General features: G+C 34.1%; 1 protein-coding gene and 1 pseudogene across 11 annotated transcripts; both read right to left on the bottom strand.

Annotated features, from left to right (window-relative positions):
- Positions 1-1,004: 1,004 nt before the first annotated feature.
- LOC108192549 (uncharacterized) lies at positions 1,005-4,926 on the bottom strand. 11 transcript variants are annotated; one of them, XR_010291273.1, is made up of 8 exons: positions 4,782-4,926; positions 4,576-4,683; positions 4,277-4,341; positions 3,695-3,761; positions 3,245-3,335; positions 2,731-2,831; positions 2,482-2,642; positions 1,005-1,282 (listed from the first exon to the last, which is right to left on the bottom strand). XR_010291273.1 is itself a non-coding variant. In XM_064091788.1 (7 exons), the coding sequence occupies exons 2-5, from the start codon at positions 4,654-4,656 to the stop codon at positions 2,756-2,758; spliced, it is 315 nt and encodes a 104-aa protein (XP_063947858.1). In that variant the 5' UTR covers positions 4,657-4,683; positions 4,782-4,926; the 3' UTR covers positions 1,005-1,040; positions 1,145-1,282; positions 2,482-2,755. The 11 variants fall into 11 exon arrangements, 5 of the variants coding, with proteins under 5 accessions (XP_063947858.1, XP_063947861.1, XP_063947864.1 ...); XR_010291274.1 differs by having other exon boundaries at positions 2,482-2,831; positions 3,245-3,376; XR_010291271.1 differs by having other exon boundaries at positions 2,482-2,831.
- A 2,422-nt stretch (positions 4,927-7,348) lies between these two features.
- Positions 7,349-12,657, bottom strand: LOC108205241 (probable inactive receptor kinase At5g10020; annotated as a pseudogene).
- Positions 12,658-17,137: the final 4,480 nt, after the last annotated feature.

Here is a 17,137-nt window from a genome sequence, read left to right as displayed (position 1 = left end):
TGCAAAATACTCTTCCCATCCTATCTAATCGCTTGTATTTGGGATGAAAGGTTTGATTCGTATTTATAGATTTATGTAAAGTATAATCTTATAAATTAATTTTAATTTTTTTCCCTTAATAAAATTTTATTATACTAATAAATTATGAATTCTATCTTTTATACGAGTCTTAAATGCTTGTCAAGTTTTAAGTTCTAAATATAAAAAATCCGATGTAACATACGGGATAAGGTTTTGGAATCATTTGATTTCCGTCAACTTATGGTACATGAGTATTTTACTTTTTGGGCATTGGTATGGAGTACCTAACTTGCCTTATTCTGAAATTTTTCCGAATTTTTTTGATTTAAGCAAGTTGTGCTTTGAACAAAAATTTCTCATGATACATGTGACTTGTTAGCTTAGTATGTTAAACCTGACATCGCTTCTTATCGTTATGTCTAAACAATGGCTTGTCTTTCTCCTCCTGACCAATTTAGTTTATTTCATATTCTATAATAGCCTTTGTTATGAATAAATTTTAATATTTATTATTTTGATATCTATAATTAATTTTTTTTTTCAAGAGAATCAATTCTATCAAAAAAATATTATAAAAATATTTGAGGATCATAAATTAATTCTTTTTTACATGTGATATACATAATTTAAGAGAAAATATACATGATTATCAAAAAAATTGGGGAACAGTCGTCATCAATGTCCCCTGTGCCTTCGTTCCTGTAAGCACTTACGACCATAAACGACCATAGGGCAGTGATAAGCCAGCTCACGTTAAGAAATCAGCTGACATTCTACCGATAAGACAACAGATATCAAAAATAGGTTTTGCATGCCCTCTAGTAATTGTTCCAACCGAAATGTAGATACTTGCACCAATGGCTATTCCCATATCGTATACAATAGTGATTACTTTATATTAATCTAATATAATTATAACACCGTTGGGCAAAACCAAAGGGGTGCACAAAAGATGGCTCCCCTTCCAGTCATCAAGAAAGTACTAACCATAAAATACATTTTACTGATGTATCTGCATTCTGCAACAAGTAAACACAATATATTTGACAAGGTGTAAAACAAAAAACCATATGTCTGAACGAGAAAATATACTGTTATAAGGGAGCTAAACAAATTAATGTACCAATAACAATGAGGTCAAAAGCAGTGAGTGTCTTGGCAGTTGCCGAGAACCCTGGGGAGCCTTAGAATCAACTTTTTTCTCCTTATTAAGAATCCAAGCCTAGAGCAATATTCCCCATTTCCGCCACCCTATTCATATCTACAGACCAACACCCACAACATTTTTAAAAAACTTATAAGCACACATATGAACATCTGAAAATTCATCACAAAAGTTGAAACAGAAAGATTGGCTAACAAATAAAGAATGGGGGCACCATAGAAAGGATGAAAATCAAAGGCAGCAATAAATATGAAAAAGAGCAAAGTTGGGATGTAACTCTTGATGATGAAAGTCAGCATGTCAAATATTATGGAAAAACTAAATCTTGTAATAAAGCGAGAAACCAGTTACAATATATCAAGCATATTTAAGCTAGTCTCATGCATTTGCAAGTAAATATTTAAGTAACTATAAAGATTTTTTAAAAATAAAAATTGCAAATAACTTGTAATTCTTAATTATCGCAATCTAATTTAGATAATGTTTAAGTGTAGGATGCAGCTGTTTATTTATATATTTTTTGAAAACATTAAAAGGTATTAAAAATAAAAATAAGGTTAACAAATAAAAATTATGATTACAACACTGATAAAGTAAGTAGCTTGAAAAGTTGTCTTAGTATTGTAACAGAGCTATTGAATTCGTGTTAGTTTGAATAGATAAGATTTGTATTTAAATTATAGTATTTTATCAGTAAATCTGAATCTGTTATTGCCAAGAATTATGTCTGCCACATGGTGTCTTGATTTCATAACTTCCTACCCACATCACAACCCATAATTGGCAGACCGCTGAATTAGGTATATGAACAGGAAACCGGCAACTAAATTATGTTAGATAAACATTAAGGCATTTCAGATACATAAATCAAGAAAAAGTTAAGTGGAAAAAGAAACATATAAAAGCTCCTAAAATGAATTTGGCAAATACTATAAATAATGGTATAAAGTTAATAAGCAAGGTTACTTACAGAGGAGCTAACATAATTATTAGGGACAGTTAAGGTGCAAATGTAATGCTTAGATGTCTTTCAGTACTACATCTTTAATGTTTGCTATAAGTATGTAACTAAGGTAAACGTGTAGCAATATTTGCTTAGCAAAGGACACAAGGGCAAGAACAAAGAGAAGAATGTGTTCATGGGGTTCTACTCGATCGAGATAAAAAGGCAACACAAATGCTAATCTAAGGACTTTGCTCTCAAATATAACTAAAAAATGTAATACAGGTTGTTGTTTGAGGAACATGCATAAAATCTTGTCGACTTTATATTAGAACGGAAGGAAGATCCGAACCTTAAAATACTCATAAAAGCACAGTTGAAGTTCCTCTACAGCACCTTGTGAGCAAGTAAACTCTGGAGTTGCATGGAAAGCAATTTGAATAATAGAGATGATAACCCCCAAAGGACGCTTTTCAGAATTTGAAGGGACATATCCAGCTTCATACAATACCTCTTGGTTGTGTGCATAATTATCAAAATTAAATGCATATTGTTGATTATAAAAGAAAAGTAATTAAAAGAAAAAGTAGAGTTGTCTTACCTTTGTGGATATAATTAGCAAAATTTTATATATTATTTCTACTACAATCTGTTGAGAATCGCCTCTTCCTAAAACAATGATCATGTTGGCATATTTTTTTCCTGTCAGAATAGAGATAAAAACCAAATCAATAGGATGACAAATATGCCAGAATGAAAAAAAAAAAAAAAAACAACCGGAAACCCATTATTCCTTACAAGTACTACTAAAAAGCTTTACCAAGACAACTGGGGTGTGCTTTTACCAAATTAAAAGAACAGATTTACAATAAATAAATCATTTAATTAGCGTAATTAAATAATTCTTGAACAACAAGAGAGGAGCAAGTTCCATGTTTCTGGAAATAAGATGCAGATGATTAAGAGCATAGCACATGAAAAATTAACCAAAAGATGATTAGCCCATTGCCAAGCACAATCCCCCATTAAGCCACGACAATATACATGAAGAAAGGTTAGTTCCGCATAAAAATAATATAGACCGAAGAAGTATTGGCAAAACACTAATTAATTACCTCATGTGCCAAAAAAATCCTTCTTGCCACTGCAAGTTGATGACTTGTAGGCTGGCAAGTACTTCTCTTGGACATCTTTCAAAGTTGAGATCTAGCAATTGTGTTAGGTAGGTGGTGTCAGGAACTCAATGCCTAGATTAAGAATCTTAGACTCAAACAGATGTACGGACACTGGTAAAATACGAGGGTTGATGACCGCAATAAAAGATGAATACACATTACGAGGTAATAAGCTTTCTCCGCTAGAAATCATTAACGTGAAATATCAAATGTAGCACAACTTTACTCATACAATAACATGGTATAATTATATGCAAACAGACGTTTACGGACCAATGATTTCTCAAAGATACAATTAAAGCATCTTTTGAGAGAAGTCACAGTTAATCATATACAAAATATACACACACTATATAATTACGGGGAAACACAAGAGGAATATATGATTACCTCGATCGATTCCACCATGAGACAATCTAAGACCAGTATGAACTTCCCCAGATCCAGATCCTGCACACTGAGCGCGACATAATTTTTAAGGGCGGGATCACTAAATTCATACCATTATAACTTAATTAGTACAAACAGCAAACAAGACTTAATAAAAGAGAAGAGAAACACAACCCTCGCATAAATGTATACGCTACCCATATTCTGTTGAGTATTATTATATAGATGCTCTAGTGTTGGAATGACCAGGAAAAAAAGTTAAGTCGCCGTCAACAAAGATTTTAAAAGATAGATGTTCATGGGACTGCGCAGATATCAAGCGACTAAGACTTGTAAGATTTGATCTGAACAATATATTATCATATTTATTACTTATATAATATTTCTATATATTTTTACTAAGAAATAATTTCTAACATAAAAAAATATATTTATTTATGTATAATAATTGAAAGGGTTAATTTATTAATCTGTCCAGAGAAGATCAAACAATGACAGCAAACAACCTTGAATTACAAAAAAAAAAAAAAAAAAAAAAACTCGAAACCAGAAAGTATAGATGGATTACTAAAACAAAATTACCTTAAAGCAAAACTGGAAACATGCATGAAAATCATCCATTGGTTCTACGGATTCCAAAAAATACACTGCAGAAATAAAAATTGAGGACACTAATTTATAAATTCAAATCATAAGCAAGATTGCCAATATAAGAATCAGTGATATTGAAATAATTCTTCAGCAGCATTCAATTGATGAAAATATCCTAACAACCCAATTCAGTTGCAGCCACTCCCAATTGCCCATAAACCAAAATGGCTAAGTGAAATGGCCACACAGTTTCAACAATCAAATTTTAAAAAAAATAAAAATTAATTTACCTCCTTAACTACAAGAGTTTTTGATTTCGAACTCCGATTAATCAGCGTCGGCAGAGGCCTCTCAATCACATCGGAATCCATAACACTCCCCCCGGAGACACTCGCTTCCTAATATAACAATCCAATCACAAACAAATCAAAACCGCAATATATCAGCATACATATATAGAGGTGCAGATATTGAGTGACAGAGTTACTTCGCTTACGCTTTCCTGTCACCGGCGACTCCATCATCCAATTAAAATGGAGGAACTGCCGCCTGCCTGTTCATGTAACCGCTGACTCCCTTGAAGACGATTGAAGGGATATGTGAAGAACGGCCGTAAAAATATATCCAATGGCAATTTTGAAATTTAATATAAACTGAGGTTATATACGTCATTTCACAGCCAATTTTCTGGCTCAATTTGCCCCTGGTTCCTTTTTAATATATAGAAGTAGATTATATATTTAAAACCACTTAAAGATGGTAATATATATATATATATATATATATATATATATAATTTGAATAATTAAAAATATTTTTTATGATTAAACTAAAATATTATGAATGGTACTTATGGCGGCTTAGATACGGACTTTATGGAACTTAACTCTAGCATTATAATTTATTTTAGTAAAATTACTATGTTGTTCGATGATTTTTAAAATTTGAAAATAATATTCAAGATCAACACATATAAGTTCGTTTATAGCGTCTTTAATCTTGAACAAAAATTCAAAATTTTAAGTCGCAATTATTTTATTCATTTAATTGGAAAACATTATATATAATTCTAGTTGGAGTTTTTGTAGATCTAATAGTTGTTGTGATTGTTTGATAAACTAATATTGTAGTTTGACAATATTAATTAACTTTCCAAAAATAATTTGATATCAAATATTTTGACGTATATCTAGAGTTTCGGTTCTTTTATTATATGTTGCAATATGTACACTTGACTTCATTTTTTTTGAGTTTCTATTTGTCAAGTCAGTGTTACCACTACCTTATTCGTCTTTATCGCAATCTTCTGAAAAACACTGAATGATAATAATTATTTATTATTAAAAAATATATGACCAAGTTTTTTGGTACTTTGGTATCAATATTGAATCTTGTTTGTTTTAATTCTGAAATATGATAGAAATTTTATAGATCGGTTTCGTGAATTAAATTATATGAGTTTTAATAATTAAAACGAATATTTGACGTATGTCTAGAGTTTTGGTTCTTTTATTATATGTTTCAATATGGACAATGATTTCATTTTCTTTGAGATTCTATTGTCAAGTCAGTGTTACCACCGCCTTATTCGTCTTTATCGCACTCTTTTGAAAAACACTAAATGATAATAAAATTATTATTATTAAAAAATACACGACCAAGTTTTTTGGTAATTTGCTATCAATATTAAATCTTGTTTATTTTAATTCTGAAATATTATAGAAAGTTTATAAATTTATTTCATAAATTAAATTGTATGAGTTTTATAAATTAAAACGAATAATTTCGTTGACATTATTATTCAATTGATAGGATATTATATTAATATCAATATGAACCTTTATTTATTTGAACTCTGAAGCATGATAAAAGATTTATAGAGTTGTTCCGTATATTAAATTATTTGAGTTTAAAAAAATTAAAATAAATTATTTTGTTGGTAATATATTTTTATTAGTGAGATAATTGTTATAATACAAAATCCTGTCAAATATAGAAGTTTTTTGATAATAGTAATAATTGTTAAATAAAAAATAACATGATGATAGCCAAATTTTGATATGAATTTTATAGAACTGTTTCATAAGTTAAATTGTTAGCGATTTAACTGTGAGAATAAGAAATGTTATATTACAAAATCCTAAACACCATAGAAGTCTTTTTGTAGTCGTATAATAATCTTAACCAATATTGAAATTTTTAATAATAAAATCCGAATCAATACAGAAGTCTTTTCATAATTGTATGATAATAATCATAAAATCCTAAAAATGTATAATAATAAGTATAAAATCCTATATAACAATATGAAAATCTTTTCATAATTCTATAATGATTATTGTTATTGAATAAAAAATTTATATAACATTGTCCTAATCAATATTGAAGTTTTTAATAATAAAATTCTAATCAATACAGAAGTCTTTCACTGTCCTAATGAATATTGAGGTCTTTAATATAAATTTCTATTCAATATAGAAGTCTTTTGATGATAGTATAATAATGACTATAAAATCCTAGTCAATATGAAAATGACCAAAATTGAGGTCTTTAATATAAATTTCTATTCAATATAGAAGTCTTTTGATGATAGTATAATAATGACTATAAAATCCTAGTCAATATGAAAATGATCAAATTTTGGTGATACCGATGTTCGACTGAAACGTGGTTTCGCTTATTAATAAAAGGTATTGATTAATTAGATTCCCGAAAATACACACTTATAATATACTTGTAGTTATAAAAGAATAATTTTTTAATAGGGATTTTTTTTAATGTTGAATTGTTACTTTTTTTTTTCTTTTCAAGATAATTAAATGCTCAAATAAAATCCGATTATTTTATTACGTTTATTATGTCTCAAATGATATTTCGGTTTAAATTTCATTTTTAGTTTTGGCCAAAGTGTGTTGTTCTATTGTCCTGTAATGGTTTTTTTATACCAAATGCACGTACCAGAGAAATACTCGTACCACTGGAATCTCAAATTTGTAAAGATACAAAATTACTGTCAATCATAACGTTGGCCATAATTGTTAGCAGAAGACCAATAAAAGAAAATTGGAGAACAAAAGAATGGACACCCTTTTCACTAAAAGATCAAAAGAAAAATACTACCGTCTCAATCAAGTAATGGACATTCGTCCCTTTACACAAAAAAATTGAAGGGGAAAATTTTGATTACAAAGGAGAAAGATGAAATAATGAGAAATCAGCAATGAAGTTATGAAAGAAGGGCGTGGAAGAAATTTCGTACACTAGGCTGATATAGAACAGATATCTTCATAAACTTGTCTCATGTTAGGCCTTTCATTTACAGGGAGAATGCACCTTATTGATATTGAAAGTAATTCATCCATTTCTTGCGAATGTTCTTCACCACGAGCAATATCCCTGTCTATACAGTCCATGCCTCGCCCTTCTTGATCACACAGTCGAACCCAATCTGTAAGATCAACTGCACCCGATTGACCTGAGATGATGTCACCGGCACTTCTTCTAGTCAACAATTCCATTAACATGACTCCATATGCATACACGTCAGCCTTAAAGGTCGGGACTGGTTTACTCATGGTTGCTAGTTCTGGGGCACGGTATCCAAGAGCTCCCAAGGTCAATATTTGTTCTGCAATGCCAGCTGGTGTCATGAGTCGGTGGAGACCATAGTCTGTAAGGCGGGCATCATAATCAGAGCCTGCCAGTATGACATTTGTTGGCTTCAAGTTTCCGTGAGGCATCCCTTTCTCATGAAGATACACAAGACTACGAGCAACATCAACAGCAACCTTGAACCTTTGGTTCAATGAAAGCAGTGAGTACCTCCGAGGTGTTGATTCTGCACATGATAAAGACTGTTAAAAGCAAAACTATGTAGAATAATTTTCTGCCTGCATAACAATGAGTACATAATCAATATGCAAGACATTAAAATAAGAGCCGATAACAACATATATAAGATCTGGATTTGGGGCTTCGACTTTGTTGTTTTTTTAGATCTAATACCCTGGAATTTTGGTGTTAACGTGTCACATAAAGCACATTAACCCATTCAGAGAAACATAAATTCGTTTACCACAAGATCATATGGAGTTTGACTTGCATGTCTCTGTATCCTGAATTTTTTAGAACAAAAGATACACTGGATATCTAAGAGACAGAGACAGCTTAGTATCAACATGCCTGAACCGAAACTTTGATGTGTGTTACTCATAAGATTCCAACAAACACCCTAAATATTTCTAGGCTATTAAAATGTACGAGGGGAAAGAGATCAAAGACATGACAGCACTTAGCCCCATTGTGTGTTGCACAAACTCACTTATCATAGAACCATTACTAGATGCTCGGTCAGGTGACGAGAAATGTTGGGCAAAAGTAAAATAATAATTTAAAGATTTATACTCACTAGGTCTCAGATAATCATGTGCCAGTCTCAGAGTAAAAAGAAACCCAGTCACAACCACACCTTACAAGTAATATGATGCCTATAAGTTTTAACACAAAAATTCGACAAATAACCAGAACACAATTCGCTGTTATCCATGATCCAACTCACCAAAACTATGACAATATATGTGTATATATCCTTACTGGTATCCAGTGCGCAAGAAGCTAATACAAGATCTTAAACTGAAACTACAAGGCTCAAGCTAAAAGAAGAGGGTAGAACTGTGCATTTAGGTGGATGAGGGAAAAAAGGGTGATTCTAACAGGATATATACAAGAAAGGCATAGAGTAAAACTATCACATAATACATAATCACTCGCTATCTCTTACCATACAGATGTAGAGCCACACTATCTCCATCAATGTAGTCTGCCAAAACAAGCCTTTCTTGTTCTCTTGGACCCCAATAGTATGCTCGTAACGGAACAATATTTGGATGCCTAATTGAACCAATCCTTTTGACTTCCTTCGCAAACTCCTTTTTGTGTTTAACCAATCCCACTCGCAACCACTTCACAGTTAACATAAGCCCACTACGTAGGGTAGCCTTATACAATGTGCCATGGCTACTTCTACCAAGAACTTCTGCTGGTGCTCGAGATAACTCTTCAGCTGTCAATGCCAGTGAATTATCAAGAAAGAAAAGTTCTCCAGCCAGCCGATCTGGTGAATACACGTCTAGTGTTACAGGTTGTTCAATTGCCTCAATGAATCGGGGCGAACCTGAAGATGACTTTCTTCCTGATGTTTCGGGGTAACTATCAAGCAGATTAAGATTACTGGATCTGAGGTAGCAGCCTTTCCTGAGGGTAAAACAGGTTCAATAAATTCTTTCTGCCCTGATAGTGACATTGATTTTGATGCTAGCAAGAGATCATTAGAAAAGCTTAATGAAGTAGGTGGCTCAGCACTTGAATGGAATTTAAATATTGAAGGGCGGCTGAATCTACCAACTTTAACATCTCTCCCAGCAGTTTGCGCACTAAATCCACTTCTTACACGGAAATCTTGAAGTTGTACTCGATAATAAGCCAGTAGAATGAAGGCTATCATTACAGCAGCTACAACAGAAGCTACAACAATAGCTGTCCTGATATTAGTCTTTGATTTGTGGTTCTTTCTCCCCCCTGCAGCCTGTACAGGAGCCCCTCCAGGCTGTACAGGAGCCCCTCCATTAGATCGACTACCATCTGGGGCGTTTAGCAAGACATTTCCAGGATGAAATGAAGAATCTGGAAACTTGTTCAGGTTTCCAGGAACACTTCCTGATAGATCATTATAAGACACATTAAAGCCCTTCAAAGTTAATGGAAGCTTATCAGGTATCTTACCACTGAAATTGTTATTGGATAGATCCAGATACTCCAGACCAACAAGTTTTTTCAATTCATCTGGTAACTCTCCAGATAACTTATTCTTTGCAAGATTCAGCAATTTAAGCCTTCCCAAGTTTCCTATTTCTGCTTGCAATGGTCCAGATAAGGAATTATCTGAAAGATCAAGTGACTCAATCAGCGGATAAGAAGGTAAAACCAATAATTCACTGGTATGGGATCCTTGTAGAGGAATGGGTCCTGAAAGCTGATTCCCTGATACATTAAAGCTCACCAGAGTCACTGAAGTAAGGAAGCTACGCGGAATAGACCCATCAAGTTTGTTAACACTCAGGTCAACCGCGGATAGTCTAGGGTAGGTTCCCAGCGCAGCAGGTAGGCTACCAACTAGAGAATTGTTTTGCAGGTTCAGCATAGCCAAGTTTTGCGATTGAGCAGTAAAGTTAGGAATGATTCCACCCAAATTGTTTGAACTTAAATCAAGAACTTCCAAATTCGCTTCCCAGTTTTGCACAACTGAAATCTCATCAGATAGACTATTTCTGCTCAAATCAACAATTTTACAACTTCCAACTGAAGGTGGCAATAAACCAGAGAGCGCATTCACCGATAGATTCAATGTACTCAGAGTAGTTGAGTTAATTTTAGGGATCGAACCTGCAATCATGATCTGACAACTTAGATTACTGCATAAAACCTAGCAGTAGAACTATATTCTGAATCTACATATAAAACTAATTACACAACCACTAATAGCATTAGCATCAATCCAAAAAAAAAAACGCACATAAAAACGAAAAATAAGTTACCACAACGCCAACCAAAGGAAGACCTTTGTTTGCCTATGTCATATACTGCTAACATTTTTTAAACACAAAAACAAAGGCACACAGTCACTCATAATAAAGAGGCACAAGGTGCAGTCCTACTTTTATTATTCTTTAACAAGTGGCACCTGGGTACTATATTTGTCAGTTTGAAGTCAGAACGATCAAGCAAATACCACATGTATGCGCGTATGTATAATTTGGTGGTGATTCAAAGATAATATAGCTCAAGCTGCAATATATTGAAAGTGCTGATAGTCATTCCATACATTGTTCGATGTTATATACAGTAACAAATACAAGAAGAAAAATACTTTGATTCTTATACCATTTCAGTTATAAACTGAACAGAACAAATAACATACAGTAAATGTCATATGTACAGATGCCACATTCTCACCTGAAAACCCATTGCGGCTGAGATCCAACTCTTCTACGGGGACCGCGCTCCCCAACAACTCCTCTGGAATCGACCCATAAAACTGATTATTCCCTAACCTCAAAACACGGAGACTTGGCAAATCCCCAAGCGAAGGAAGCTCACCAGTCAACTGATTATCCCCCAAATCCAAAACTCTCAACTTCCGAAACAACAAAACAACATCCCCACTCAAGAATCCCCCACTGATATTATTACTACTCAAATCCACATATTCCACAATATTAGCCCACCCGGAAATATTGCCTGCATCTACCAAAACCGACCCGAAAAACTCATTTCCACTCAAATCAACATGCTCCACATTCCTAAATCCATTAAACAACCCCCTAACATCACCCCAAAGTCCATTCCCACTCAAATCAAGAACCTTCAACTGCTGCAACCTCTCCATTCCACTCGGAAAACCACCAACAAACTTATTTCTCGACAAATTCAAGTACCGTAAATCCCACAAATCATTCAATTTCCCAGGAATTGGCCCGTAGAACGAGTTATCACTTAGATCTAAATGCTGCAAACTAGTGATTAAACCTAGTGTAGGTACAAGTCTTCCGGTTAGTGAATTACCTGCCAAACTCAGATTTTTAAGTCCTTTGAGTCCATTTAGTGTCGAAAACCGCAAGTCTCCGCCTAAATTGAGCCGGTCCAGCGCAATGCCGGTGACTAGACCGGATGAATTTGAGTTGTATTCGCAGGAGACGCCGTAGAAAGAAGAGCAAACGGCGTCGGTTGGATCTGAGTTGGGGTTTTGAATGTTCCAAGTGGCGAGTTTGCTTAAAGGATCGGTTTTTACGCCTTTCTTGAACTCGAGGAGTGATCGGAGCTCATCGGAGTCGACGGCGAGGGAGGCGGAGATGAGAGAGAAGAGGAGGAGGAGCGAGAGCGGAGAGAGAGTGCTCATTTTGAACACAATGTGTGTGGATTTGGAAGACTAAGTTTGGAGCATTGACAGAGAGAGGGAGGTTTTGAAACCCTAGGTTAGGGGCATCGGAAGTGGATGAGAAAATGTTATGTCAGAGAGATTGTAGGAAGGGAGAGAGAGAATGTAATTTGAGAGAGAGGGAGAGAGGTGGGGGGTAAAGATGAGAGAGGAAAGAGAAGGAAAGATGATGATGATGAAGGAGAAATAGGGGGAGTGGGTTTTTTTAATTAAGGAAGATGAGTTGGATTAGAGTGTGTGATTGACAGATAAAAAGGTCTACAAAATCAGGGTTTATATGAAGTGGAGTATTAGTTATTTCATTATATACGTGTCTGTGTGTTTACAGCGGATGGACAGGGAGAGAGAGCGAGAAGAGAGGGAGAGAGATTATCGGTTAAAATTGGCGGTTTCGGGTCACCCAAGAGAGGGCAGCACAGTCTTACAGTCTGTCAGTCTCACTGTGTAATTATTAATTCAGCTAGACACAAAAACGAGCTCTGCCCGGGTTGTGAAAATACTTTTATAATAAAAAATTAATTAGAAACCTTCGCTCCAATCTTGCCTTCATCTTTCGCCCTCACAACCTTGCCTTGTTCAATATCGATAACAAAAAACCATGCTTACCGTCGTCTTTCCCCTCTGAACATACTTCTCCATCAAAGCCGTCTTATTTTCCTTCATAAAGGACTTCTCCTTTGATCCCGCCATCTTCTCATTCATAACGGATTTTTCCTTCGATCCCATTATCTATCCCCTCTGAACGGACTTCTCAAATAATTCATTGTTACTCACCATGATTTGCGGCGATTGAGCGATCGACCGTCGTAGACTGACGTTGTCTCCATCTGTTATCACAACTGCCTGTTCCAGGGGGTGTTCCCGACCGTGGTGTTGTCCGTCCATCCGGTGTTGCTTGTCTTTCCGACGTTGCCTCTTCTGAACCTTGGATCGGGTTGTTGCCTACCGCTAGGGGTCGTATCGTCGTGGTTCGACATCTTTCTCCTCGATGGAAAATTTTTAAAGCCCCTCCTTCCAACGCCAATTTGTTAACGGAGAAATCTGGTTTGTTAACAAAGATGAGGTTGTCGGCGTCAATCAAGATTTGTCACGGCGGTTGTTCGTCGGAATAGGGGGTGGTGATGATGTGTTTTTTGGATGTGGCTGAGATCGTAGGCATAGGGTTCAAGATCGCGAAGAAAACTAGGGGTCCATTCATCGGCTTCTTGTTCCCAAGAGTTACCTATGCCCACGATGTGCCTACGTACCCCTATTTATAGGGGATCAAGCCGGTACGTAGTTCCTTCTCCTAAACAACCTAATTGGATTAGGCTTCCCCTTATGTTGTCTTCCTCCTGAAAGGGGCCCAATACGATGAGGCTTAGCCTTGGGCCTTGTAGACTCTCGAGCACCCAAGGCTTACCACAAATGCAAGGACGCGTCTCTACTCCCCGACAGGGACAGCTTGCCAGACTACAGAGATAGAGCCTTCCAGGGCGCGTCTTCGAGAAGGTTCCACAAGCTCCCCGACAAGGGCAACTCGCCAGACTACAGAGTAAGGCCTCCTCTAATCTTCATTCTCTATCTCCCAAGGAAGGCAACTCCTCAGACTACCAGGTAGAGTCTTCGACAAGTTAACAGTAGAGCCCATATACACCTAAGGGCGTCCCCCTAGGTAAAATAGGTCTCCTTCTGCCTTTCAAATAACGATCTTTCTTTGTAAGCTACAACTTGGCGCGTCCTGAAGATAAGGCGCGCCCTATCTTCTTGAAGTGGTCCCTTCTGACTGACATGGCTAGCTTGGGTTTGGTCCAATCTTGAGCCCATCATGATCTTCTTTTATGGGCCGGGTCTTCATGGTGATTTTTGCGTATAACACCCTCATACATAAAACATATTAACAGCCTTTCCTCTCTTAGTTGCAGCTTCGGTGAGATAATTTTTTAGGAAGATCCAAGTGATATTAAAAGGCATCCATACTTTGTCCTTTGTGCATAATTCTAACTTCAACTTCTGAATTAATTAATGAGTCCTGTCAAGAAAAATGTACGGAGCATTTCTTATAAAAAAAATATAAGAAGCCAAATTCGTGCTCATTTGCCAACATTATTTGTTTGCTGTTGATGATGATAATTAAATTCTTCACATCTTAAATGTCAATTTGGGCTTTGTTCGTGTAACATAATTTATTGGTTAACTCCGTATAACAGTATTATTTAGCTCCCCAGCACCAAACATATAATCTGGTTGCAAAAATTTTGATTCACACATTATTAGTCAGATTATCTTCTTATCCTGAAAACCCGTTTTATACTTTCCGAATAAATCAAAAATAGATAAATGTCAATGATTATGATTATGATTATGATCATATAACATATAGCAACCCTAAAAATTAGCCAAAGTATATATATGATTTGCTAATGTGGAGATGAATAACATACAAACCTGTTTTGATTCTCTAACTGAATGCATCAGTTGATCGAGAGCCCTTTTACAAGATGGTCTGCCTATCATGAAATCATCCAGAATTACTATTTCTTACAAAGTGTTGCCTTGCTAGTCTTTTATTTTGTAAATGAATTTTCTGCTTGATGAGATAACATTACAGAATTACATGACATGCAGACAATGTGCACAAATCACAATAATCCAGTTAGAAATACAAACCTGATAAGCCTCTATCCCTGAAGCTTCTACATTATCATGAAAAATTATTGCAAAGCAGATCTGATCCAATATTGATGATCAATACTAATATGTTTATAAGTCTTTGTTGGTAGCTGCTTAGACAAAATGGGATATTTGCACAAAAAATAGACTGCTTGTCATTTGATTAATTGATAGCATCAATACTAAATCATTTCATAACGTAGGTTTTTCTCTCTATCTCTTCTATTTTGATAGTCGACTCTCGTGATTAGGGTTTTATCCACCACTTCTCCACTTCCAGGTCTTCATCCCCGTCTTCGATTAAGCCCCCTTCGCTCTCCGGTCCTCTCTTCTATTTATCAGATTTTCAATAAAATCAAGATCTAATATTTTTAGGTGAGATCTTGTTGAGTACCTTGTTTTCAAGGTTGTTAGTCGTGATTTTTCAGGTGTTAGTATGTTATGTTTTGAAACTTTGTGTGTTTTGGTAAGGGTTTCAGTAGTTTTTATGAGTAGGATATATATGATATTTTGGGTGATCTACAAGACTCGCATCGATTTCACTGCTTGACACACACTTTAATGAGCCTATAAAACATAGTTCTATAATTTTTTTCTAAATTTTTTTTTTCTGAATAAAAATTTAGACACTAAACACATATTATATATTTTATTTCCATACATATAAGTATTATATATTTTATTTCCATACATATAAGTTGCATAACAAATTTAAATGATATAATTTCGTAAGTGTAAATGTATAATAATCTACGTGATACTTTAATATTATGAAAAAAATAACTTTATAGTGTAATATTGTTGTAAAATAATATTAATAGTGTTATAGTACGTTTTATATTCTACTTAATATTTTTTTAATAATATATCAATATTATTGCGAAATTTTGAAAAATTATATCAATTAATATGTATAATTTAATTTTGGAAGGTAATATTAAATTTACTGCATATAATTATCTAAGTTAATACATGTAATAATTGCCTACAATCAAATATCAAAATGTAGTATATAATCAATTTTATATATAGTATCTGGTCTTGACCCTCAGCTTAATCAATAATCTAATAAATTTAGATGAATTTAAAGTTCTAATTTTAATATTATTTCTAATTTGAAACTAATATGCTATACTAAAAATAATATTAATCATTCTAAATTGGAATAAAATGTTAAATATCACCTTAAAATTTTTATATAACTGATAACAAAACATGCTCAGTTAGAGGTTCAAGCATTTTGGTCCGCTTTGTCACTAAGAATTGATACCAGCCACCCTCCCCATCTCAAGCAGCCGCAAAAACAATGTAAAGAATCGTTCTTCGAAATCTTACCAATTTATATGTTTTCATTTTATTCTTTAAAAATCTTGATTCAATGAGTATACGTAATACTCTTAGAAACACATATTAGATTCTTGTTACTGTTTTGTATCAATTTTTTTTAAATTAATGTATGTATGACGATCATTTACGAATATAACTTACCTACCAAAAACTAAAAATTTATGTACAAACAATTATACATAATCTTTAATTGATCTTATATTCATAAACACAATATAAGATCACTATGAGTCTATCACTACATATACAAACCAAATTTTTAATCACTACCTTTAACTACAGAAATCACTATTTTGTATATCATTGATCACTATTTTGTATATAAAATATCTCTCAAATGTAGATATATACATACATATATATGCATCGTATATGACCATCATCTTCACCCAAATCGTAATAATGGACCTCCGACCACTATTACTAACCGTTTCTATGACTTGCCACCATCGCCTACCATTACCAATAATCACAGACACTTGTTATTATAACTTACCACGAAGGCTAAGAGAAAAAAGAACAAAGTTATGACAAAACTAGTGACTACTTACTACCATCATACACCTTCTCTTATGGCTTCTTACCGTCATGAATCTTTCTACGATCGAAATTGATCATCTATAATCGATCACCAATAGTTTGGGTAAGTAGATTTTCTCAATTTTGAATAACAAAAATCGTTGTTTCTAAATTGTATAAAAAAGTGATTAATACAGTATAAATTAATGATTCCCGTAATTATAAATACTGGTCCGAAAACTGGTTTTTAGTTTGTATTTAAGAGTTGGTTTAATATTTAATCACTTGCATATATGTGTGTGTGTCTATGTGTCTGTGTGTTTATGTGTGCGTGTAATCTA

The sequence above is a fragment of the Daucus carota genome, chromosome 1 (assembly GCF_001625215.2).
Source record: "Daucus carota subsp. sativus chromosome 1, DH1 v3.0, whole genome shotgun sequence".
NCBI lineage: Eukaryota > Viridiplantae > Streptophyta > Magnoliopsida > Apiales > Apiaceae > Daucus > Daucus carota.
Note: the sequence above shows the minus strand (reverse complement) of the source record. Positions and strands in the feature narration are given on the sequence as shown.